This window comes from Bombina bombina, chromosome 10, assembly GCF_027579735.1.
Source record: "Bombina bombina isolate aBomBom1 chromosome 10, aBomBom1.pri, whole genome shotgun sequence".
NCBI lineage: Eukaryota > Metazoa > Chordata > Amphibia > Anura > Bombinatoridae > Bombina > Bombina bombina.
Window position 1 is genome coordinate 80,608,578 of NC_069508.1, and position 25,744 is coordinate 80,634,321.

At 40.7% G+C, this 25,744-nt stretch overlaps 1 protein-coding gene across 1 annotated transcript in view; it reads right to left on the reverse strand.

The window, feature by feature from the left end:
* Positions 1-12,376: 12,376 nt before the first annotated feature.
* The window catches only part of LOC128640724 (flavin-containing monooxygenase 3), a 145,819-nt gene continuing 132,451 nt past the window's right edge, over positions 12,377-25,744 (reverse strand). The window contains exon 4 of the mRNA XM_053693152.1: positions 12,377-12,877. Coding sequence (XP_053549127.1) covers positions 12,529-12,877 — 349 coding nt within the window. The 3' untranslated portion in view covers positions 12,377-12,528. The remainder of the gene's footprint in view (positions 12,878-25,744) is intronic.

Here is a 25,744-nt window from a genome sequence, read left to right on the forward strand (position 1 = left end):
CCTTGATATCTCCTATATCAACTCCTTATAACTATTGTTTTTCCTTTTTATTTCTGTTCCTCCCCATATCCTTACCTCTATATATCTTTACCAATAGTGGATTTATGATATTTTGTCTTATAAGCAGAAAGCTTAGGCTAAAGGTGCACCCAGTAATTAACCTTTTATTGATCAGACTTTCAGTCCTTTATTTAACAAGGTGTACACTTACAATTTAGATCTTTAAGGAACTCTATAGCAAGATCGTATTCACAAAACACTTACATTTTACACATTCTATTATACTTTTACTAAGATACATAAGTATATTCATGCCAGTTTCAAATTTAGCTAGGCTAGGAGCTTTACCTTTTAAACCCAAAAGGGGTCTAATTTGGATTGAGAGGGCGAGTAATTTGTATATTTATGTTTTGGAAATTTATCATATGACTTGGTATTCTATACACATTGTTATTTTACTTTATGTAACTTATGACATAATTTCTTTATTGATACACTTCACCTTGTAAGACCTTGATTGAATCTCAATAAAAATTCAATTAAAAAAACAAACAAGAAAACAATCACATCATAGGAAAACAAGGAAAAATCATAGGAAATTTTCACAGGTATACTTATCAGTATAGTCATAATGGGCCATAGCCCTAATTAGCAATTATACCAATATTTTTCATAGTGTGGATAAATCATTTGTAAAAATTGTATAACTACTGCAATAATCCTAAAAATACCAAAATATAAATTGGAATATGACGAAACAAAGGGAGATGGATAACAATTTAAATATAGGTGTTTGGTAAAGTATTTAATTAAGGGTGTGCAATCATATCACCCTAAACATACACATACAGCAAACTTATCTGTTCACAAAGTTAAAGATCCTATTACCCCCTTAAGTAGCAAAATAAGGAATAGTTTTAGCAATTTACCTACTATGGGCAAGTTTCCATTGAGTCTTAATTCCATTTGCGTGCACTCGCAAACCGATAAATAAGCTGCCGGAAGCAATATCGTTTATTGACTGCTTCCAACGGCCCGTTATAACCCAATTTCGGCAACCGTACTCCGGGTGCCGAAAACATCATCGTGTCCCATACAAAGTATAGGAAGCTGCTAATATTTAAATAATACCCGGTTTACAATGCCCGCGCAAACGGTAAATACACTGCTGGAGGCTGCCGATACATTAACAAAAATAACACCCAGCTCAACTAGGTGTAAAACAGGAAAAAGGTGCTCTTTGAGACCTTTTTCCCATTGAAATCTAACCTGGCATGTCAAAACCCTTCTATCCGCCATCCCCCCACATCGCAACTTATAATAAATGTATTAACCTCTAAACCGCCATGCCCCACAACGCAAACTAGCTATTTAAACTATTAACCCCTAATCCGCCATTAACCCACATCCTATTAGCTGATTTGAATTTGAAGAATAAAATCAGCGACTATGAATACAAGGGACGCCATATTTAATTGCGTACCTTTAATTCACTATACAGTGTACGGCAGCGAGCGTACAAAGAGGATCCTCCACGCTCCATGGTCGCCGGTCTTCAGTTACACGGTCCTGGATGAAGATAGAAGGGGTTGCTGCTTCGAAGAAGACTTCACCGCCAGACTTCAGGAACAGTTAGTACCTATCTGGGGGTTAGAGTTAGGCTTTTTTTATTTTTTAGATTAGGGATTTGGGCGCTGTATAAGAGCTGAATGCCCTTTTAAAGGGCAATGCCAATACAAATGCCCCTTTAGGGGCAATGGGTAGTTTAGGATTTTTTAGTGTTAGTTTTTTTTTATTATTTTTTTTTTTACTGTTAGGGGGAACTTGTTTTGTTTTTTTAAAAAGGTAAAAGAGCTGTTTAACTTAGGGCAATGTCCTACAAAAGTAATGTTAGACTTTTTTATTTTTCTGTAATTTTAGCTTAATTTAAACTTAGTTATTTTTATTTTTAAAGTAATTTTAGTTTTTTTTATTTTAATTATTATTTAGGATTATTTTAATTTATGTAACGGGATGTAAATTAGGGTTTTTAGGTTAGGGGGCTTAGTGATTAGTTATTTGCATTGTGGGGTATGGCGGTTTAGGGGTTGATAGATTTATTAGGTTAATTGAAATGTGGGTTATTGGCGGTTTAGGGGTTAATAGTTTAAATAGATAGTTTGTGTTGTGGGTGATAGTGGTTTAGGGGTTAATAGATTTAATAGATAGTTTGTGTTGTGGGTTATTGGTGGTTTAAGGGTTAATACTTTAAATAGATAGTTTGCATTGTGAGTGGATGGCGGTTTAGGGGTTAATACATTAGTTATTGTGATGGGGGGGTTGTGGTTGAGAGGTAGATATTGCACATGCGTTAGGTGTTTGATTTTATTCTAACAGCGAGCAACAGGTAAAATATACGGCGCCATACTTGTATGCAGCGCTGTATTTGCGATTGAGTGTAGTGTAAGGTCGGGTTACCATAGTAACCTATTAATGTTTTAGAAATCCGTCATCGGGTGGAAGCCTTAAAACAACGCTAACTTACACCTGTACAAAAAGAGTGACCTTTTCAATGGAAACCTGGTATTAAAATGGAGCCATAAATTACTTTTAGCTGTCGGCCGCTTTGGTAGCTTACGGCTCCATTTTTAACGGCTCAAGGGAAACAAGTCCTATGTTAGTAATCTCCATCAGACGTAGCAATATTCAATTGTTTAAACAAAAATTACAACAAATTATGACTAGTTTGTCTGAAGATGATTATACAATATTAAGTGGATGGGAATAAACTATAGAGTTTTGGTGAAAACATCCATTCATAATCCCCATACATATCAAACTCAACTATGAACTAAACTCCAATCCACAAGCTATATTATGTTTAACATTATCTAGATTCCCCATTCATAACTTCCCCACTTCATTGAAGTTCAGGCACACACAAACATAAAATGGAGATGAAACTATGTAAAACACGTGTTAGGGGTGTTTTGCACAAACGATTCGTCAGAATTTTTTTTAAAAAACAAGGGGTCATGATCTTAAGTTAAAGAGTAGTATATTCAGGAGTAATTTGTGGAAGTACTTCTTTACAGAAAGGATGATTGATACAAGAGGTGGTAATGACTAACACTTTGGGGGACTTCAAGAATGCCTGGGACAAGCATAAGGCTATACTACAAACTAGATAATCGTATACCTTTAGAAAATATTGGACAGATGTGTTGGGCCTATGGTTCTTATCTGCAGTCAAATCTATCGGCTAGATTACGAGTTTTGTTCGTAAAGCTGTGCGGTGCTAACATTCAGTTTCAGCTCACCGCTCACCTACAAACAACGCTGGTATTACAGGTTTTTTTCAACCCTGCGTTAGCCTCTAAAAAGTGAGTGTTGAGCAAAATTTAGCTCCACATCTCACCTCAATACCAGCGCTGCTTACTGTAGCGGTAAGCTGGCTGAACGTGCTCGTGCACGATTTCCCCATAGGAAACAATGGGGCAGATTTGGCTGAAAAAAAAAAAAAGCAGCGTTCAGCTCCCAACGCAGCCCCATTGTTTCCTATTGGAAAATACATTTTATGTCTACACCTAACACCCTAACATGAACCCCCGAGTCTAAACACCCCTAACCTTACACTTATTAACCCCTAATCTGCCGCCCGACATCGTCGCCACCTGCATTTTATTATTAACCCCTAATCTGCCGCTCCGGACACCGCCGCCACCTACATTATACTTATGAACCCCTAATCTGCTGCCCCCAACATTGCCGACACCAACATTATAGTTATTAACCCCTAATCTGCCGCCCCCAACGTCGCCGCAACTATATTAAATTTATTAACCCCTAATCTGCCGCCAACGTCGCCACCACTATAATAAAGTTATTAACCCCTAAACCTAAGTCTAACCCTAACACCCCCCTAACTTAAATATAATTTAAATACATCTAAATAAATTTACTAGAATTAACTAAAGTATTCCTATTTAAAACTAAATACTTACCTATAAAATAAACCCTAAGCTAGCTACAATATAACTACAATAGTTACATTGTAGCTATCTCAGGGTTTATTTTTTATTTTACAGGCAAGTTTGTATTTATTTTAACTAGGTACAATAGTTATTAAATAGTTATTAACTATTTAATAACTACCTAGCTAAAATAAATACAAATTTAACTGTAAAATAAACCCTAACCTAAGTTACAATTACACCTAACACTACACTATAATTACACCTAAACTAACTACAATTAATTACAATTAAATTAAATAAACTAAATTACGAAAAAAAATGCAATCAGCCAATAGAATTGAAGTTCAATCCTATTGGCTGATTCAATCAGCCAATAGGATTGAGCTCGCATTCTGTTGGCTGTTCCAATCAGCCAATAAAATGCAAGCTCAATTCTATTGGCTGATTGCATCAGCCAATAGGATTTTTCCTACCTTAATTCCAATTGGCTGATAGGATTCTATCAGCCAATCGGAATTGAAGGGACGCCATCTTGGATGACGTCACTTAAAGGAACCTTCATTCTTCAGTCGCGGTTGGATGGAAGAGGATGCTCTGCATCGGATGTCTTCAAAATGGACCCGCTCCGCTCCGGATGGAAAAAGATAGAAGATTCCGCCTGGATGAAGACTTCTGCCCGTCTGGATGTCCTCTTCTGCCCGGATAGGATGAAGACTTCGGACCATCTGGAGGACCACTTGTGCCCGGCTGGGTGAAGACGTCTCAAGGTAGGGTGATCTTCAAGGGGGTAGTTGTTACGGTTACCCTTAGTCTCGCTGAGAGATGGACCGCTTAGTAGCCTGGATCCCTATTGCTAAAGAGGGGAGAAGCTGCTTTCCATAGTATTCTATATGAGTCTCGCAAATATAGAATAATCTCCCTTAGCTGCAGTACAGCTAGGATACCCTTCTGCCCACAAAAACGAGTCAACGCTGCGATTGAGGGTCAAACAAGAACTCAGGACTGGGATGCCCAGCCTGCTTTTTATTAAGGTTACATGCACACAGGGCACTCCCAGGGGGAGAGGGGGGGAAGCACAAAATCCCCCATCACACATTTAGATAGAGAGCACTGTCCTTTGACAGGCCACAATAGGATTACAGTACTTAAGATAACAAGTTTACAAGTTCATCTTATCAATTAGCAGTCTGGCTCCAGAGGTGATTAGACAATAGTTTCTAAAAGCTGAAAAAAAAAAGTTAACTCTTTATGAAATGAAACTTGTTACAGTTTTCTTGGAGCCCTTCTTAGGCGCTGGCTTGCTGGTTCAGGCATTGCTGCTGGGAAATAAGCTCTTCACAACAAAATAACTAATGCTTCTGTAACATTGCTCCCTTTCTGTGGAACACTCTGGCAGACACGGTCTGACCCCTTTTCGGGGCAGACTAAGGCTGTCCAGACCGCTGGTTATGCGGGGCTGAGGTCGGTTTGTCTGGACAACCCGTCGGCGTTGCCATTCTGTTTCCCAGGTCTGTAAGTAATGGTGAAATTGAAGGTTTGCAACGATAAGCTCCAACGTAATAGCCTGCCGTTATCTCCAGAGACCCGGTTCAGCCACACCAACGGGTTATGGTCGGTGACCAGAGTGAACTCCTGACCATATAAATAGGGAGTCAATTTCTTTAATGCCCACACCAAAGCCAAACACTCCTTTTCGACCGCTGCATAGCTGACTTCGCGGGGCAGGAGCTTCCGGCTGATGTAGGCAACTGGATGCTCCCCTCCATCTTCGCCTACTTGGCTGAGGACGGCTCCCAGCCCGAACATGGAAGCATCGGTATGGACGATAAAACGTTTGTTAAGGGCTGGGGCCGCCAAGACAGGAGCGTTAATTAGAGCATTTTTGAGAGCCTGGAAAGCCGTTTCACAGTGGGGAGACCACAGGACCTGTCGAGGTAAGTTCTTCTTGGTCAAGTCAGTCAGGGGTTTGGCAAGTGTGCTGTAGTCTGGTACGAACCGTCTATAGTACCCTGCCGTGCCCAGGAAGGCTAGGACCTGAGTCTTAGTGATGGGGGTGGGCCAATTGGCGACAGCTTCTATTTTGGCCGGCTCTGGTCGCTGCTTTCCACACCCCACCCGGTGACCCAGGTACTGTACCTCGGCCATCCCAAAGTGGCATTTTTCTGGCTTCAGAGTCAGGCCAGCAGCCCGGATCTGATCCAGAACCATTCCCACATGAGCTAAGTGGTCCTCCCAGGACTCACTGTGGATCGCTATGTCGTCCAGGTAGGCGCAAGCAAAACTCTGGAAGCCATCCAGGAGCCTATCCACCAAGCGCTGGAATGTAGCTGGGGCATTCTTCATCCCAAACGGCATTACCCTAAACTGATATAAGCCGAATGGGGTGACGAATGCCAACTTGGGGATAGCCTCCGGGGCCAGGGGAATCTGCCAGTAACCTTTGCAGAGGTCAATAGTGGTCAGGTAATTTCCCCTGGCTATACGATCGAGTAGCTCGTCTACCCTGGGCATAGGGTAAGCGTCCGTCACGGTATTTTCATTGAGCCTCCGATAGTCTACGCAGAACCGGGTGGTCCCATCTTTCTTGGGCACCAAGACAACTGGGGAGGCCCAGGGACTATCGGAGGGCTCAATTACCCTGAGCTGGAGCATCTCATCGATCTCCTTCTTCATTCCTGTCCTAACTGCTTCGGGGATTCGGTACGGAGCCTGGCGCAAGGGAGCTTGTCCCGGAGTATCTACCTGGTGGGTGGTTAAAGTAGTGTACCCTGGCTTCGGGGAGAAGGTGAGGTGTTTGGACTGGAGGAGTTGGTTGAGCTGCTCCCTTTCAGTGGGGCTAAGTCGGTCCCCTATCTGAACCTGCGCCACTATACCTGTGGGGAGGCTCTTTTCTAATAGGTCTGGAATGGGTAAACTGTCGGGGTCTTCCTGAGGGGAACAACATACGGCCGTCACGTTCTCTGGTCGCTCAAAATATTCCTTGAGCATGTTTACATGGAATGTCTTTCTAAGATTGTTGTCGTGGCAGCTAGCTATCACATAAGTGGTGTCTCCCCTTTTCTCTACGATCTGGTAGGGACCCTGCCAGGACGCCTGCAATTTGTCTGTCTTCACCGGCTTAAGTACTAACACCTTTTGTCCTATGGTGAAGATTCTCTTTCGGGCCCCCCGATCGTACCATACTTTCTGTCTTCTCTGGGCCAACTGGAGATTAGCCCGCACGGATTTGGCTAATTGCTCCATTCGGTCCCTGAGTTCCAGCACGTATGGCACAATTGGGACACCGTCAGCCTCCATCTCTCCCTCCCAGTGCTCCCGGATCAGGTTTAGGGGTCCCCGTACCTTTCTTCCGTAGAGCAACTCGAAGGGAGAGAACCCTGTCGTTTCCTGGGGCACCTCCCGATAAGCAAATAGGAGGTGCGGCAGGAAGCGTTCCCAGTCTCGGTATTCCTGAGTGAACGTCTTGAGCATTTGCTTGAGGGTCCCATTGAACCTCTCACACAGCCCGTTCGTCTGGGGGTGGTATGGGGAGCTTAGGAGGGACTTAATTTTGCAAACCTGCCAGAGTTGTTGGGTCAATTCAGCCGTAAATTGGGTGCCTCGGTCGGATAGGATTTCTTTTGGAAATCCTACCCGGGAGAACACCTGTACTAGTGCATTCGCTACCGTATCCGCTTGTATGTTGGATAGGGCGACAGCCTCTGGGTACCTGGTAGCGTAGTCCACTACGGTAAGAATGTATCGCTTACCGGAGGGACTAGGGGTAGCCAGTGGTCCCACTAGGTCAATAGCAACCCGGCTGAAGGGTTCCTCTACAATGGGCATATTTACTAGCTGGGCTTTAGGGTGATCGCCTCGCCTTCCTACTCGTTGACACACATCGCAGGTGTTACAGTAAGTTCTAACGTCAGCGTGCACCCCTGGCCAAAAGAACGTGTGAGTAATGCGGTGTAGGGTACGGGTAACGGCTAGGTGGCCTGCTAAGGGGATGTCGTGGCCTATTTTGAGGATTTCTTGACGGTATTTGTGGGGCACTACCAGCTGTCGCCTACGCTGTCCCCTTTTCTCTGTCCAGCGGTATAGTTTCCCTTTTTCCCATAAGAATGTTTCGTTATCTGCCCCGCCCCCTCCGGTCTCTGCTCGTTCCCGGTACTTTTGTAAGGTCGGGTCAGTCTTAGACTCTGCCTCGAAGGCATCTGGGGTGTCCCAGGGTATGGGGCCTAACCTGTCAGGCAAGGTCGGGGTAGGTCTTACCTGTGTCTCCCGCACTGGTGAGAGCTCTCGCTCCGTCCGGGCTTGGGCCCGGGTAGTCACTGGGTCCGCCTCGTTGTTGCATACTGGAGCATAGGCAGAAGTCATGGGGCCCAAATCGTTGCCCAGTAGTACTTCGGCAGGTAAATTATCCATTAGGCCCACGTTCACAGCCCCCTTTCCCGCTCCCCAATCAAGATGCACTTTAGCTGTTGGAATTTTGTACACATCCCCCCCCGCCACTCTAACGGCCACAGTCTGTCCGGATCGCTTGTGCTCTGGCACCAAATGACTCTGTACCAGCGTGATAGTAGCCCCTGTGTCTCGCAATCCCTCGGTAGATCGCCCCTCGAGCCATACCCTCTGCCGATGGTGCTGGCGGTTATCTGAGGCAGCATATACAGGGTCTGCCTCGTGAAGCGGCCCCACATATCCCTCCATAGGGGCCTCTTGGTTAACACAGAGGGCCCGGGCCGGACGATAGGACCCAGAGGGGTAATTGTAATTCCTGGGTGTCTGGTGCGTATTAAGGGGGCAGCTAGCCATGAAATGCCCTGGTTGCTTGCATCGGTGGCAAGTCGGTCTGGGACGCTCAGAGCTGTTATTGGGTGGTCCTGAGTGTCGGACGGGCCCTGTGGGCACCAGGGCTCGGAATTCAGCACGAGGGGGTGCACGGTAAACCTCTCTGGGTTCGACCCGTGCTGGAGCTCGGTAGTTCATGGGTTCGTGAAGACGGGAGTCATAATGTTCATCGGCCAATTTGGCTGCTTCTTCTAAGGTAGAAGGCCGCCTGTCTCGCAGCCATTCCTTCCCTTGCTGTTCCATGCCATTATAAAAATGTTCTAAGAGAAACAATTGTAAAATTTCCTCCCCAGTCACCGCTTTACTTCCGCTCAGCCAGTGATTTGCCGCTCTCCGCATTTGGTGCGCCCATTCCATATGGGTATCGTTAGGCTTCTTTTCCGTGCCCCGAAACTGTCGGCGATACGTGTCCGGAGTTACAGCGTACCGTCGCAACAGTGTCTCCTTAACTAGCTCATACTGTGTCACTTCCTCAGCACCCAGAGTACGAAAGGCTTCCAGGGCTCGCCCGGATAGTTTCCCAGACAATATCGTGGGCCACTCTCTGTTGGGAATCTGGTGCAGGGCACATTGCCTTTCGAAGTCCGCCAAATATTCATCAATCCCTGTCTCGCTCTCTAGGAAGGGTCGAAATGCCGCATAGGGTATCTTGGGCCTCCCAGCATTTTCGACAGGGATGATTACCTGCGGGGCTTCAGCATTGCGGTGTGCGTTCGCTAGGTTGAGTTCGTGGGCTCGAGTCTCTCGTATATCCTCGTCCGCCTCCGCCATCAACTGCTGTACCAATTCCATGGAGGGGTTCGGCCCGTATAATGAGAGCCTTTCCCGAACAATCCTGGTTTTTTCGTCACTAATCGTGGTCGGTGTTTCCGCCATTGTGAAGCTCTGATCCAGTTCGGTCAATTCTGCGATCAGCTCTCTCCTCGGCCGGTTGCTGGCGTACCCCCCTCTGCTTTCAAGTAAATCCTTTAGGGTTGTACGCTTCAATTTTTCCGTTCTGTACCTCTCCTAGGAAATCCAGGAAAATCCCGCCGCTGCCGCCAAATGTTACGGTTACCCTTAGTCTCGCTGAGAGATGGACCGCTTAGTAGCCTGGATCCCTATTGCTAAAGAGGGGAGAAGCTGCTTTCCATAGTATTCTATATGAGTCTCGCAAATATAGAATAATCTCCCTTAGCTGCAGTACAGCTAGGATACCCTTCTGCCCACAAAAACGAGTCAACGCTGCGATTGAGGGTCAAACAAGAACTCAGGACTGGGATGCCCAGCCTGCTTTTTATTAAGGTTACATGCACACAGGGCACTCCCAGGGGGAGAGGGGGGGAAGCACAAAATCCCCCATCACACATTTAGATAGAGAGCACTGTCCTTTGACAGGCCACAATAGGATTACAGTACTTAAGATAACAAGTTTACAAGTTCATCTTATCAATTAGCAGTCTGGCTCCAGAGGTGATTAGACAATAGTTTCTAAAAGCTGAAAAAAAAAAGTTAACTCTTTATGAAATGAAACTTGTTACAGTTTTCTTGGAGCCCTTCTTAGGCGCTGGCTTGCTGGTTCAGGCATTGCTGCTGGGAAATAAGCTCTTCACAACAAAATAACTAATGCTTCTGTAACAGTAGTGTTAGGTTTTATTAAGGGGGGATTAGGTGGGTTTTAGAGTAGGGTTGGGTGTGTGGGTGGTGGGTTTTAATGTTGGGGGGGAGTATTGTATTTTTTTGTACAGGTAAAAGAGCTGATTACTTTGGGGCAATGCCCTGCAAAAGGCCCTTTTAAGGGCTATTTGTAATTTAGTATAGGGTAGGGAAATTTTTTTTATTTTAGGGGGCTTTTTATTTTATTAGGGGGATTAGATTAGGTGTAATTAGTTTAAACATTTGTAATTTCTTTTTTATTTTCTGTAATTTAGTGTTTGTTTGTTTTTCGTAATTTATTTAATTTAATTGTAATTAATTGTAGTTAGTTTAGGTAATTAATTTAATTATAGTGTAGTGTTAGGTGTAATTGTAACTTAGGTTAGGGTTTTTTATACAGGTAAATTTGTATTTATTTTAGCTAGGTAGTTATTAAATAGTTAATAACTATTTAATAACTATTCTACCTAGTTAAAATAAATACAAAGTTGCCTGTAAAATAAAAATAAACCCTAAGATGGCTACAATGTAACTATTAGTTATATTGTAGCTAGCTTAGGGTTTATTTTATAGGTAAGTAATTTAGTTTTAAATAGGATTAATTTATTTAATTGTAGTAATTTTATTTAGTTTTATTTAAATTATATTTAAGTTAGGGGTTTTAGTTTTAGGGTTAGACTTAGGTTTAAGAGTTAATAAATTTAGTATAATGGCGGTGAAGTTGGGGGCGGCAGATTAGGGGTTAATAAATGTAGGTAGGTGTCGGCAATGTTAGGGACGGCAGATTAGGGGTTAATAATATTTAACTAGTGTTTGCGAGGCGGGAGTGCGGCGGTTTAGGGGTTAATCCATTTATTTAAGTGGCGGCGATATCCGGTCGGCAGATTAGGGGTTAAAAATTTTATTATAGTGTTTGCGATGTGGGGGGGCCTCGGTTTAGGGGTTAATAGGTATTTTATGGGTGTTAGTGAACTTTTTAGCACTTTAGTTAAGAGTTTTATGTTACGGCGTTAGCCCATAAAACTTTTAACTACTGACTTTTAAATGCGGTAGGAGTCTTGACAGGAGAGGGTGTACCGCTCACTTTTTCCAGCAATCGTAATACCGGTATTAGGAAAATCCCATTTGAAAGATAGGATACGCAATTGACGTGAGGGGATTTGCGGTATGCTAAAATCGCAGAAAAAAAGTGAGAGGTACACCTGTACCTGTCAGACTCGTAATACCAGCGGGCGTTAAAAAGCAGCGTTGGGACCCCTCAACGCTGCTTTTTAAGGCTAACGCAAAACTCATAATCTAGGTGTAAATTTCTATAACATATAAAAAATAGAAACTTCCAACAAATACCAAGGTACTTGGCCCACGGCTGACATGCGTTTAGTCAATATAAGCTTTCTCAAAGGTGGGCTAGTCATTATGGCTGTTCTTAAATGTTATTTCTTTTCCCAAATCTGTGGATTTTTTTCAATTTTTGATGCTTTATTGAAGTCATAGAACACCACCCACTATTTGATTGGATTAGATTGGTATGATTAATGACAATTATCCCGGCTGAGTGTTATGGTTTAGTTATGGTTATTTTGTAAAGGGTAAACACAGGGTAAACAAAATTATGGTATAATTGCACAGCAGGTCTCAGAGAGTTGAGATTTTTTTTTTTTTTTACATTTTAACATTGTTATTTTACTTTTGGAGTCTTAGAACATTTAAAAAAAAAAAAAAGTTTGTATAACTCATAAAGGCATATAGAGAGGGAAGAGGGGAGCTAAAGCATGCTACACAGCAACAGCAGCATTCATAAAATATTCTAAGCTGTACTACACAATTGCAAATTATAAGTTGAAATTACTTTTTACTACCTACTAGTGATAGCTGATAATGAAGTGCGCGTATAGACCCCTTTTATTTATGAATCTCTGTGTTACTTGTAAAGAGGTGTCTGACAAATATAATTCCATTACTGCTAAGTGTTTTATTGAATCAAACCCATTATGACAATTAAACTTCAGAAAAAATGTGTTTTGAAAGCATTCAAATTATATATTTTTTGCATGTGTAGAAGAAGGTTGTTCTTTTTTTTTTATCAGTTTGGCCTTTAGTGAACTTAAAACAAGTAGCAGCATGCCAGTAATGCAGCAAAGAGAAGGGGTATCAAAATTAGCTTCAATAATAAAATGACAGGAGAGGACTGTGTATGTGAGGACACTACACGTTTCCTAGTGGCTTGGATTGTTCTATTCCACTGATTTAAAATAGCCTTTCTTGCACCTTCCCATTTGCCGGGACCAGTCAGACGAAACTGGTAGGGACTACATGGCCCAAAGAACACTTGCCATGCCAATTTTGGGTCAGTGAGGAAGAGATGAGTAATGTTGAGCTTGCAGCCAATAAAAGAACTGAGTTCATCCATGTAGGATACATAGTCTGTGGACAGTGTCTCACTGCGACCAAACCTTTAAGATAAAAAGAAAGATTACTAATTATAAAACTCAAAAGAACATTTAAATAAAACAAACTTGAGCATCTATTTCTTTAGAATATTATGGGCTACAATTTTACAATATTGTGCGCTAATATCGCTTAAGTTAAATTAATAGTGTTTTTATTTTTTCACATAATTTAAATGGAAAGTAATAAATTAGTGCTTGAGTGAAAGTTTAGGGCATGCCAACATCTGGATGTCGGATATTACAGGTGCCCGAAATCCCTCACTCAAGTGCTAAGCTAAAGTTACACTAACTTTTAAACTATGATTTTCTGTTAAAATATATGTTTAAAACACTGCACACATATGTACATACACATACATACACACATATGTACACACATGCCAATACACACTTGCATATATACCAGATTGTGTATTATTCTGAGCGCAGGACCACGATTGGATACAATGTTTTAAAGCAGGGGTGGGCAGACTTTTGTAAGGCAAGGGCTACCTCTAGGTTAGGTGACGTGGTCACCTAACTTAAAAAAACAAAAAAAACAATCTTGATAATAATAATTACAATAATGTATTTATTACCACAAATAGGACCAGCTTTAAAAATCTGCCGCACTCTTTAACAAATACAGCCGCGCAGTGTCTTTACTTACTGCAAGAGCTCTCTCTTTACGTAATGCTGGGACCGTCAAGCAACCTTATCTGTGTTACGCACCTGCATAAGTAGTCTCACAATCAAGACGGCTCGAGACTCATTCTACAAAGTTATTTTTTTGGCTGGACAGCATGTCAGGTTGATTAGGGGGCAGGTTCTGTAACCAAAGCTGGGGCAGCGAGTTCAGCTACAGCCGCGTTGCGCATGCTAAAGTACAGTGCCCATAACACCGTCATAGACACAGGGGGGTAGTTATCAAGCCGTCTACTTTACCTGCCTTCGCCGGCCCAATACGCCCGCCTAAGCTCGCCTACCATCGCCACCACGGACCTTCAAAATTTCGCCTAAGTTATCAAAAAAGCTGTCAAAAAGCCGCGCACCAAGTATGGGCGATGAGCAGCGGACTGTGAGAGTTATCACTCATCTGATCTCGCTGCTCTTTGACTTTTTGACATCTTTATTGCTAGCCTGTCACTAAGCATCCACACTAACTACACTGTTCTACCCCCTATACCGGCGCCCCCGGAGCCCCCCGCAACTCAATAAAGTTATTAACCCCTAAACAGCCGCTCCTAGACCCCGCCGCAACTCTTATAAATGTTTTAACCCCTAAACCGCCGCTCCCGGACACCGCCGCCACCTACATTATACCTAGTAACCCCTATGCTGCCTCCCTATACTGCCGCCACCTATAATAAAGTTATTAACCCCTATCCTGCCGATCCCGGACCCCACCGCAACTAAATAAATAGTTTAACCCCTAAACCGCTGCTCCCGGACCCAGCCGCAACCTATATTAAACTTATTAACCCCTAATCTGCCCCCCCACACCATTGCCACCTATAATAAATTTATTAACCCCTATCCTGCCCCCCCTACACCGCCACCACTGTAATAAAATTATTAACCCCTAAAACTAAGTCTAACACTAACCCTAACACCCCCCTAACTTAAATATTAATTAAATAAATCTAAATAATATTTATCTTATTAAATAAATTATTCCTATTTAAAACTAAATACTTACCTGTAAAATAAACCCTAAGATAGCTACAATATAATTAATAATTACATTGTAGCTATTTTAGGATTTATATTTATTTTACAGGTAACTTTGTATTTATTTTAGCTATTTAATAACTACCTAGCTAAAAGAAATACAAAATTACCTGTAAAATAAATCCTAACCTAAGTTACAATTAAACCTAACACTACACTATCATTAAATTAATTAAATAAATTAAATACAAATAACTACAATTAAATTAAATTAAATAAACTAACTAAAGTACAAAAAATAAAAAAAATAAGTTACAAACATTTAAAAAATATTACAACAATTTTAAGATACTTACACCTAATCTAAGCCAATAGAATGCAAGCTCAATGTGATTGGCTGATTGGATCAGCCAATCGGATTGAACTTCAATCTGATTGGCTGATTCAATCAGCCAATCAGATTTTTCCTACCTTAATTCCGATTGGCTGATAGAATCCTATCAGCCAATTGGAATTGAAGGGATGCCATCTTGGATGACGTCCCTTAAAGGAACCTTCATTCGTCGTTAGTCGTCGGGAAGAAGAGGATGGCTCCGCGTCGGCTCGTCTGAAGATGGCTCCGCTCCGGATGGATGAAGATTGAAGACGCCGCCCTGATGAAGACTTCTATCAGATGAAAGACCTCTTCAGTGCCGCCTGGATGATGACTTCATCGGATGGAAGACTTCTTCAGCGCCCCTTGAATGTTCCGATCAGCCAATAGAATGCGAGCTCAATCCGATTGGCTGATTGGATCAGCCAATCGGATTGAACTTCAATCTGATTGGCTGATTCAATCAGCCAATCAGATTTTTCCTACCTTAATTCCGATTGGCTGATAGAATCCTATCAGCCAATCGGAATTGAAGGGATGCCATCTTGGATCACGTCCCTTAAAGGAACCTTCATTCGTCATAAGTCGTCGGGAAAAAGAGGATGGCTCTGCATCGGCTCGTCTGAAGATGGCTCCGCTCCGGATGGATGAAGATTGAAGACGCCGCCTGGATGAAGACTTCTATCGGATGGAAGACCTCTTCAGTGCTGCCTGGATGATGACTTCATCGGATGGAAGACTTCTTCAGCACCCCTTGGATGATGACTTCTGCCGCTCCGGATCTCCTCTTCGGTTCCATCGGTGGTCGGCTGGCTGAAGACGACTCAAGGTAGGATGATCTTCAGGGGGGTAGTGTTAGGTTTATTTAAGGGGGATTTGGGTTAGATTAGGGGTATGTGGGTGGTGGGTTTTAATGTTGGGGGGGTTGTATTTTTATTTTACAGGCAAAAGAGCAGAATTCTTTAGGGCATGCCCCGCAAAAGGCCCTTTAAAGGGCTGGTAAGGTAAAAGAGCTGGTAACTTTTCAATTTAGAATAGGGTAGGGCATTTTTTTTATTTTGGGGGGCTTTGTTATTTTATTAGGGGGCTTAGATTAGGTGTAAGTAGCTTAAAATTGTTGTAATATTTTTTTAAATGTTTGTAACTTATTTTTTTTATTTTTTGTAACTTAGCTTTTTTTTATTTTTTGTACTTTAGTTAGTTTATTTAATTTAATTTAATTGTAGTAATTTGTATTTAATTTATTTAATTAATTTAATGATAGTGAAGTGTTAGGTTTAATTGTAACTTAGGTTAGGATTTATTTTACAGGTAATTTTGTATTTCTTTTAGCTAGGTAGTTATTAAATAGTTAACAACTATTTAATAACTATTCTAACTAGCTAAAATAAATACAAAGTTACCTTTAAAATAAATATAAATCCTAAAATAGCTACAATGTAATTATTAATTATATTGTAGCTATCTTTCGGCTAGATTTAGAGTTTTGTCGGTAACGACCCACATAGCTAACGCTGTTTTTTTTCCCCCCGCACCTTTTAAATACCGCTGGTATTTAGAGTTCACAGAATGGCTGCGTTAGGCACCAAAAAGGGAGCGTACAGGCATATTTACCACCACTGCAACTCTCAATACCAGCGGTGCTTACGGACGCGGCCAGCTTCAAAAACGTGCAAGTGCATGATTCCCCTATAGGAAACAATGGGGCAGTTTGAGCTGAAAAAAAAACCTAACACCTGCAAGAAAGCAGCGTTCAGCTCCTAACGCAGCCCCATTGTTTCCTATGGGGAAACACTTCCTAAGTCTGCACCTAACACCCTAACATGCACCCCGAGTCTAAACACCCCTAACCTTACACTTATTAACCCCTAATCTGCCGCCCCCGCTATCGCTGACACCTGCATATTTTTTTTAACCCCTAATCTGCCGCTCCGTACACCGCCGCAACCTACATTATACCTATGTACCCCTAATCTGCTGCCCCTAACATCGCTGACCCCTATATTATATCTATTAACCCCTAATCTGCCCCCCACAACGTCGCCGCCAGCTACCTACAATAATTAACCCCTAATCTGCCGACCGGACCTCACCGCTACTATAATAAATGTATTAACCCCTAAAGCTAACTCTAACCCGAACCCTAACACCCCCCTAAGTTAAATATAATTTAAATCTAATGAAATAAATTAACTCTTATTAAATAAATTATTCCTATTTAAAGCTAAATACTTACCTGTAAAATAAACCCTAATATAGCTACAATATAAATAATAATTATATTGTAGCTATTTTAGGATTAATATTTATTTTACAGGCAACTTTGTATTTATTTTAATCAGGTACAATAGCTATTAAATAGTTAATAACTATTTAATAGCTACCTAGTTAAAATAATTACCAAATTACCTGTAAAATAAATCCTAACCTAAGTTACAATTAAACCTAACACTACACTATCAATAAATTAATTAAATAAAATACCTACAATTATCTACAATTAAACCTAACACTACACTATCAATAAATTAATTACATAAAATACCTACAAATAAATACAATTAAATAAACTAACTATAGTACAAAAAATAAAAAAAGCTAAGTTGCAAAAAATAAAAAAATAATTTACAAACATAATAAAAATATTACAACAATTTTAAACTAATTACACCTACTCTAAGCCCCCTAATAAAATAACAAAGCCCTCCAAAATAAAAAAAATGCCCTACCCTATTCTAAAATAAAAAGTTAACAGCTCTTTTACCTTACCAGCCCTTAAAAGGGCCTTTTGCAGGGCATGCCCCAAAGAAATCAGCTCTTTTGCATTTAAATAAACATACAATACCCCCCCAACATTACAACCCACCACCCACATACAAAAAATAAAAAAGCTAAGTTGCAAAAAATAAAAAAATAATTTACAAACATAATAAAAATATTACAACAATTTTAAACTAATTACACCTACTCTAAGCCCCCTAATAAAATAACAAAACCTCCCAAAATAAAAAAAATGCCCTAATAAAAATTGAAAAGCTATTTTACCTTACCAGCCCTTAAAAGGGCTTTTTGCGGGGCATGCCCCAAAGAAATCAGCTCTTTTGCCTGTAAAAAACCCACAATACCACCCCCCAACATTACAACCCACCACCCACATACCCCTAATCTAACCCAAACCCCCCTTAAATAAACCTAACACTAAGCCCCTGAAGATCTTCCTACCTTGTCTTCACCACGCCAGGTATCACCGATCGGTCCTCCAGAGGGTCCCGAATTTAGTGATGTAAAGTCTTCATCCTATCCGGGCAGAAGAGGAGATCCGGACCGGCAAACATCTTCATCCAAGCGGCATCTTCTATCTTCATCTATCCAACGACGAGCAGCTCCATCTTCAAGACCTCCGGCGCGGATCCATCCTCTTCTTCCGACGTCCTAACACAGAATGAAGGCTGCTTTAAGGGACGCCATCCAAGATGGCGTCCCTCGAATTCCGATTGGCTGATAGGATTCTATCAGCCAATCGGAATTAAGGTAGGAAAAATCTAATTGGCTGATGGAATCAGCCAATCAGATTCAAGTTCATTCAGATTGGCTGATCCAATCAGCCAATCAGATTGAGCTTGCATTCTATTGGCTGTTTCGATCAGCCAATAGAATGCGAGCTCAATCTGATTGGCTGATTGGATCAGCCAATCGGATTGAACTTGAATCTGATTGGCTGATTCCATCAGCCAATTAGATTTTTCCTACCTTAATTCCGATTGGCTGATAGAATCCTATCAGCCAATCGGAATTCGAGGGATGCCATCTTGGATGACGTCTTTTAAAGGAACCTTCATTCGGACTTAGGACGTCAGAAGAAGAGGATGGATCCGCGCTGGAGGTCTTGAAGATGGAGCCGCTCGTCGTCGGATGGATGAAGATAGAAGATGCCGCTTAGATGAAGATGTTTGCAGGTCCGGATCTCCTCTTATGCCCGGATAGGATGAAGACTTTGGAGCCTCTTCTGGACTTCTTCTTGCCGGATAGGATGAAGACTTCGGGACCCTCTGGAGGACCGATCAGTGATACCCGGCGTGGTGAAGACAAGGTAGGAAGATCTTCAGGGGCTTAGTGTTAGGTTTATTTAAGGGGGGTTTGGGTTAGATTAGGGGTATGTGGGTGGTGGGTTGTAATGTTGGGGAGTGGTATTGTGTTTTTTTTTACAGGCAAAAGAGTTGATTTCTTTGGGGCTGGTAAGGTAATAGAGCTGTTAACTTTTTTAATTTAGAATAGGGTAGGGATTTTTTTTATTTTGGGGGGCTTTGTTATTTTATTAGGGGGCTTAGAGTAGGTGTAATTAGGTTAAAATTGTTGTAATATTTTTATTATGTTTGTAAATTATTTTTTTATTTTTTGTAACTTAGCTTTTTTTATTTTTTGTACTTTAGTTAGTTTATTTAATTGTATTTATTTGTAGGTATTTTATGTAATTAATTTATTGATAGTGTAGTGTTAGGTTTAATTGTAGATAATCGTAGGTATTTTATTTAATTAATTTATTGATAGTGTAGTGTTAGAGTTAATTGTAACTTAGGTTAGGATTTATTTTACAGGTAATTTGGTAATTATTTTAACTAGGTAGATAATTAAATAGTTATTAACTATTTAATAGCTATTGTACCTGATTAAAATAAATACAAAGTTGCCTGTAAAATAAATATAAATCCTAAAATAGCTACAATATAATTATAATTTATATTGTAGCTATATTAGGGTTTATTTTACAGGTAAGTATTACCTTTAAATAGGAATAATTTATTTAATAAGATTTATTTTATTTTGTTAGATTTAAATTATATTTAACTTAGGGGGGTGTTAGGGTTAGGGTTAGACTTAGCTTTAGGGGTTAATAAATTTAATAGAGTAGCAGTGAGGTCCGGTCGGCAGATTAGGGGTTAATACTTGAAGTTAGGTGTCAGTGATGTTAGGGAGGGCAGATTAGGGGTTAATACTATTTATTATAGGGTTATTGAGGCGGGAGTGAGGCGGATTAGGGGTTAATAACTTTATTATAGTAGGGGTGAGGCAGATTAGGGGTTAATAATTGTAGGTAGGTAGCGGCGACATTGGGGGGGCAGATTAGGGGTTAATAAATATAATATAGGGGCGGTGTTAGGGGCAGCAGATTAGGGGTACATAGGGATAACGTAGGTTGCGGCGGTGTGCGGTCGGCAGATTAGGGGTTACATTTTTTTATTAGAGTGGCGGCGGTGTGGGGGGCCTCAGTTTAGGGGTACATAGGTAGTTTATCGGTGTTAGTGTACTTTAGAGCACAGTAGTTAAGAGCTTTATGAACCGGCGTTAGCCCAGAAAGCTCTTAACTCTTGGCTTTTTGCTGCGGCTGGAGTTTTGTCGTTAGATTTCAAACGCTCACTTCAGTTAAGACTCTAAATACCGGTGTTAGAAAGATCCAATTGAAAAGATAGGATACGCAAATGGCGTAGGGGGATCTGCGGTATGGAAAAGTCGCGGCTGCAAAGTGAGCGTTAGACCCTTTCCTGACTGACTCTAAATACCAGTGGTAGCCCAAAACCAGCATTAGGAGCCCCTAACGCTGGTTTTGACGGCTAACGCCAAACTCTAAATCTAGGCGTTTGGGTTTATTTTACAGGGAAGTATTTAGTTTTAAATAGGAATAATTTATTAAAGTATAGTGTAGTGTAATTGTAACTTAGGTTAGTTTTTATTTTACAGGTAAATTTCTCTTTATTTTATCTAGGTAGCTATTAAATAGTTAATAACTATTTAATAGCTATTGTACCTAGTTGAAATAAATTGAAAGATTGAAAGCCTGTAAAATAAAAATAAATCCTAAAATAGCTATAATATAATTATTATTTATATTGTAGCTATATTAGGGTTTATTTTAAAGGTAAGTATTTAGTTTTAAATAGGAATAATTTAGTTAATAAGAAAAATATTATTTAGATTTATTTAATTAATATTTAAGTTAGGGGGGTGTTAGGGTTAGTGTTAGACTTAGGTTTAGGGGTTAATAATTTTATTACAGTGGCGGCGGTGTAGGGGGGGGCAGGATAGGGGTTAATAAATGCATTATAGGTGGCGACGGTGTAGGGGGGGGGCAGATTAGAGGTTAATAAGTTTAATATAGGTTGCGGCGGGGTCCAGGAGCGGCGGTTTAGGGGTTAAACTATTTATTTAGTTGCAGCGAGGTCCAGGATCCGCAGGATAGGGGTTAATAACTTTATTATAGTTGGTGACGGTATAGGGGGGGCAGGATAGGGTTTAATTGGTATAATGTAGGTGGCGGCGGGGTCCGGGAGCGGCGGTTTAGGGGGCAAACACTTTATTTAGTTGTGGCGGTGTAGGGGGGGACAGATTAGGGGTGTTTAGACTCGGGGTACATGTTAGGATGTTAGGTGTAGACAGCTCCCATAGGAATCAATGGAATGTCTGGCAGCAGCGAACATGAACTTTCACTACGGTCAGACTCCCATTGATTCCTATGGGATCCGCCGCCTCCAGGGTGGCGGTTTGAAAACCAGGTACGCTGGGCCGGAAAAGTGCCGAGCGTACCTGCTAGTTTTTTGATAAGTATCAAAAGTAGTCAGATTCTGTCGAACTTGTGTGCGGAACATCTGTAGTGACGTAAGAATTGTGTCGGACTGAGTCCGGCGGATCGAAGCTTACAACACTAAATTCTACTTTTACTGGTATCTAGGGCTTGATAACTAAGGCGAATCAGCCTCGCCACAAATACGCTGTGGAATTCCAGCATATTTGAGGTTGACGGCTTGATAAATAGGGGCCTTAGAGTCATAGCTGATTTCAAAAGTCTGCATAAGATAAATGTTTCTCACACATCTAGAGTGGAGAGGCCCTTCACTCAGAATCTATATTCTATCTAGAATTCTAGATTATGAGTGAAGAGCCTTGCTGCCGTAGATGTGTGACAAATCTCTATTATTATGCAGATTTATAAAATCCTACAGGAGGTCACCTCAAAATTCACTTTTGGTCCACTGGTAGACTGCAATCTACTTCTTGCCCACCCCTGTTTTAAAGCAATCTGATCATTTAGGGAGCAATAATATGATAACCAGTTAAACACTGGCAGGTCACCAACTAGCATTAAAATATTATAATAAAAAGCATAATAGAATAGCTGGTATAAACCCCTCCACCTGACACCAAATAGCAGCATCAACTTTGTAACTAATAAAAACAGATGGGTAGGAAAGACTCAAAGGATGCCTGCTCTGATTGACACAGAGAACATTTTCCTTAAAGGGACACTGAACCCAAATGTTTTCTTTCATGATTCAGATAGAGCATGTAATTTTAAGCAACTTTCTAATTTACTCCTATTATCATTTCTTTCATGTAATTAGCAAGAGTCCATGAGCTAGTGACGTATGGGATATACATTCCTACCAGGAGGGGCAAAGTTTCCCAAACCTTAAAATGCCTATAAATACACCCCTCACCACACCCACAATTCAGTTTTACAAACTTTGCCTCCGATGGAGGTGGTGAAGTAAGTTTGTGCTAGATTCTACGTTGATATGCGCTCCGCAGCAAGTTGGAGCCCGGTTTTCCTCTCAGCGTGCAGTGAATGTCAGAGGGATGTGAGGAGAGTATTGCCTATTTGAATGCAGTGATCTCCTTCTAAGGGGTCTATTTCATAGGTTCTCTGTTATCGGTCGTAGAGATTCATCTCTTACCTCCCTTTTCAGATCGACGATATACTCTTATATATACCATTACCTCTGCTGATTCTCGTTTCAGTACTGGTTTGGCTATCTGCTATATGTAGATGAGTGTCCTGGGGTAAGTAAGTCTTATTTTCTGTGACACTCCTAGCTATGGTTGGGCACTTTGTTTATAAAGTTCTAAATATATGTATTCAAACATTTATTTGCCTTGACTCAGAATGTTCAACTTTCCTTATTTTTCAGACAGTCAGTTTCATATTTGGGATAATGCATTTTAATTTAACATTTTTTACCTTAAAATTTGACTTTTTCCCTGTGGGCTGTTAGGTTCGCGGGGGCTGAAAATGCTTCATTTTATTGCGTCATTCTTGGCGCGGACTTTTTTGGCGCAAAAATTCTATTTCCGTTTCCGGCGTCATACGTGTCGCCGGAAGTTGCGTCATTCTTTGACGTTATTTTGCGCCAAAAATGTTGGCGTTCCGGATGTGGCGTCATTTTTGGCGCCAAAAAGCATTTAGGCGCCAAATAATGTGGGCGTCTTATTTGGCGCGAAAAAATATGGGCGTCACTTTTGTCTCCACATTATTTAAGTCTCATTTTTTATTGCTTCTGGTTGCTAGAAGCTTGTTCTTTGGCATTTTTTCCCATTCCTGAAACTGTCATTTAAGGAATTTGATCAATTTTGCTTTATATGTTGTTTTTTTCTTTTACATATTGCAAGATGTTCCACGTTGCAACTGAGTCAGAAGTTACTTCAGGAAAGTCACTGCACAGTGCTGGAGCTACCAAGCTAAGTGTATCTGCTATAAACTTTTGGTATCTGTTTCTCCAGCTGTTATTTGTATTGCATGTCATGTCAAACTTATTAATGCAGATAAAATTTCCTTTAGTACTGTTACATTTCCTGTTGCTGTTCCGTCAACATCTAATTTTCAGAGTGTTCCTGATAACATAAGAGATTTTATTTTTTTAAATCCATTAAGAAGGCTATGTCTGTTATTTCTCCTTCTAGTATACATAAAAGTCTTTTAAAAACTTCTCTTTTTTCAGATGAATTTTTAAATGAACATCATCATTCTGATACTGATAATGGTTCTTCTGGTTCAGAGGTTTCTGTCTCAGAGGTTGATGCTGATAAATCTTTGTATTTGTTCAAGATGGAATTTATTCGTTCTTTACTTAAAGAAGTGTTATTTGCATTAGAAATAGAGGATTCTGGTCCTCTTGATTCTAAATGTAAACGTTTAAATAAGGTTTTTAAATCTCCTGTAGTTATTCCAGAAGTGTTTTATCTCCCTGATGCTATTTCTGAAGTAATTTCCAGGGAATGGAATAATTTGGGTAATTTATTTACTCCTTCTAGACGTTTAAGCAAATTATATCCTGTGCCATCTGACAGATTAGAGTTTTTTGAGACAAAAATCCCTAAGGTTATGGGGCTATCTCTACTCCTGCTAATGTACTACTATTCCTACGGCAGATAGTACTTCATTTAAGGATCCTTTAGATAGGAAAATTGAATCCTTTCTAAGAAAAGCTTACTTATGTTCAGGTAATCTTCTTAGACCTGCTATATTTTTAGCGGATGTTGCTGCAGCTTCAACTTTTTGATTAGAAGCTTTAGAGCAACAAGTAACAGATCATAATTTTATAGCATTATTATTATTCTATAACATGCTAATAATTTTATTGGTGATACCATCTTTTGATATCATTAGAGTTGATGTCAGGTATATGTCTCTAGCTATTTTAGCTAGAGAAGCTTTATGGATTAAACTTGGAATGCTGACATGTCTTCTAAGTCATCTTTGCTTTCCCTTTCTTTCCAGGGTAAATAATCATTTTAGTTCCTTTCCTTACAAGGAACAAAAGCCTGATCCTTCATCCTCAGGAGCGGTATCAGTTTGGAAACTATTTCCAGTTTGGAATATATCCAAGCCTTATAGAAACCTATAGCCAGCTCCTAAGTACCTATGAAGGTGCAGCCCTTATTCCAGCTCAGCTGGTATGGGGCAGATTACGTTTTCTTCAAAGAAATTTGGATCAATTCCGTTCTTAATCTCTGGTTTCAGAAACATTGTTTCAGAAAGGTACAGAATTGGCTTCAAGTTAAGGCCTCCTGCTAAGAGATTCTTTTCTTTCCCGTGTCCCAGTTAACACAGCAAAGGCTCAGCATTTCTGTAATGTGTTTCAGATCTAGAGTTGGCTGGAGTATTTATGCCAGTTCCAGTTCTGGAACAGGGGCTGGGGTTTTATTATATCTCTTCATTTGTACCAAAGAAGGTCAATTCCTTCAGACCAGTTCCGGATCTGTCATTATTGAATCGTTATGTTAGGATACCAACATTCAAGATGGTTACTGTAGGACTATCCTGCCTTTTGTTTAGCAAGGGCATTATATGTCTACAATAGATTTACAGGATGTGTATCTGCATATTCCGATTCATCCAGATCACTTTTAGTGTCTGAGATTCTCTTTTTAGACAAGCATTACCAGTTTTGTGGCTCTACCGTTTGGCCTAGCCTCAGTTCCAAGAATTTTTTTCAAAGGTTCTCGGTGCCCCTTTTTTCTGTAATCAGAGAATAGGGTTTTGGTATTTCCTTATTTGGACGATATCTTGGTACTTGCTCAGTCTTCTCATTTTCGAAGAATCTCATACGAATCGACTTGTGTTGTTTCTTCAATTTCATGGTTGGAGGATCAATTTACCATTCAGTTCATTGATTCCTCAGACAAGGGTAACCTTTTTAGGTTTCTAGATAAATTCAGTGTCTATGACTCTGTCCTTGTCAGACAAGAGAAGTTTAACATTGATATCAGCTTGTCAAAACCTTCAGTCACAATCATTCCCTTTGGTAGCCTTATGCATGGAAATGTTGGGTCTTAGGACTGCCGCATCAGATGCGATCTCCTTTGCTCGTTTTCACATGCGACCTCTTCAGCTCTGTATGCTGACCCAATGGTGCAGGGATTACTCAAAGATATCTCAATTAATATCTTTAAACCGATTTTACAACACTCTCTGACATGGTGGACAGATCACCATCGTTTAGTTCAGGGGGCTTCTTTGTTCTTCCGACCTGGACTATAATCTCAACAGATGCAAGTCTTACAGGTTGGGGAGCTGT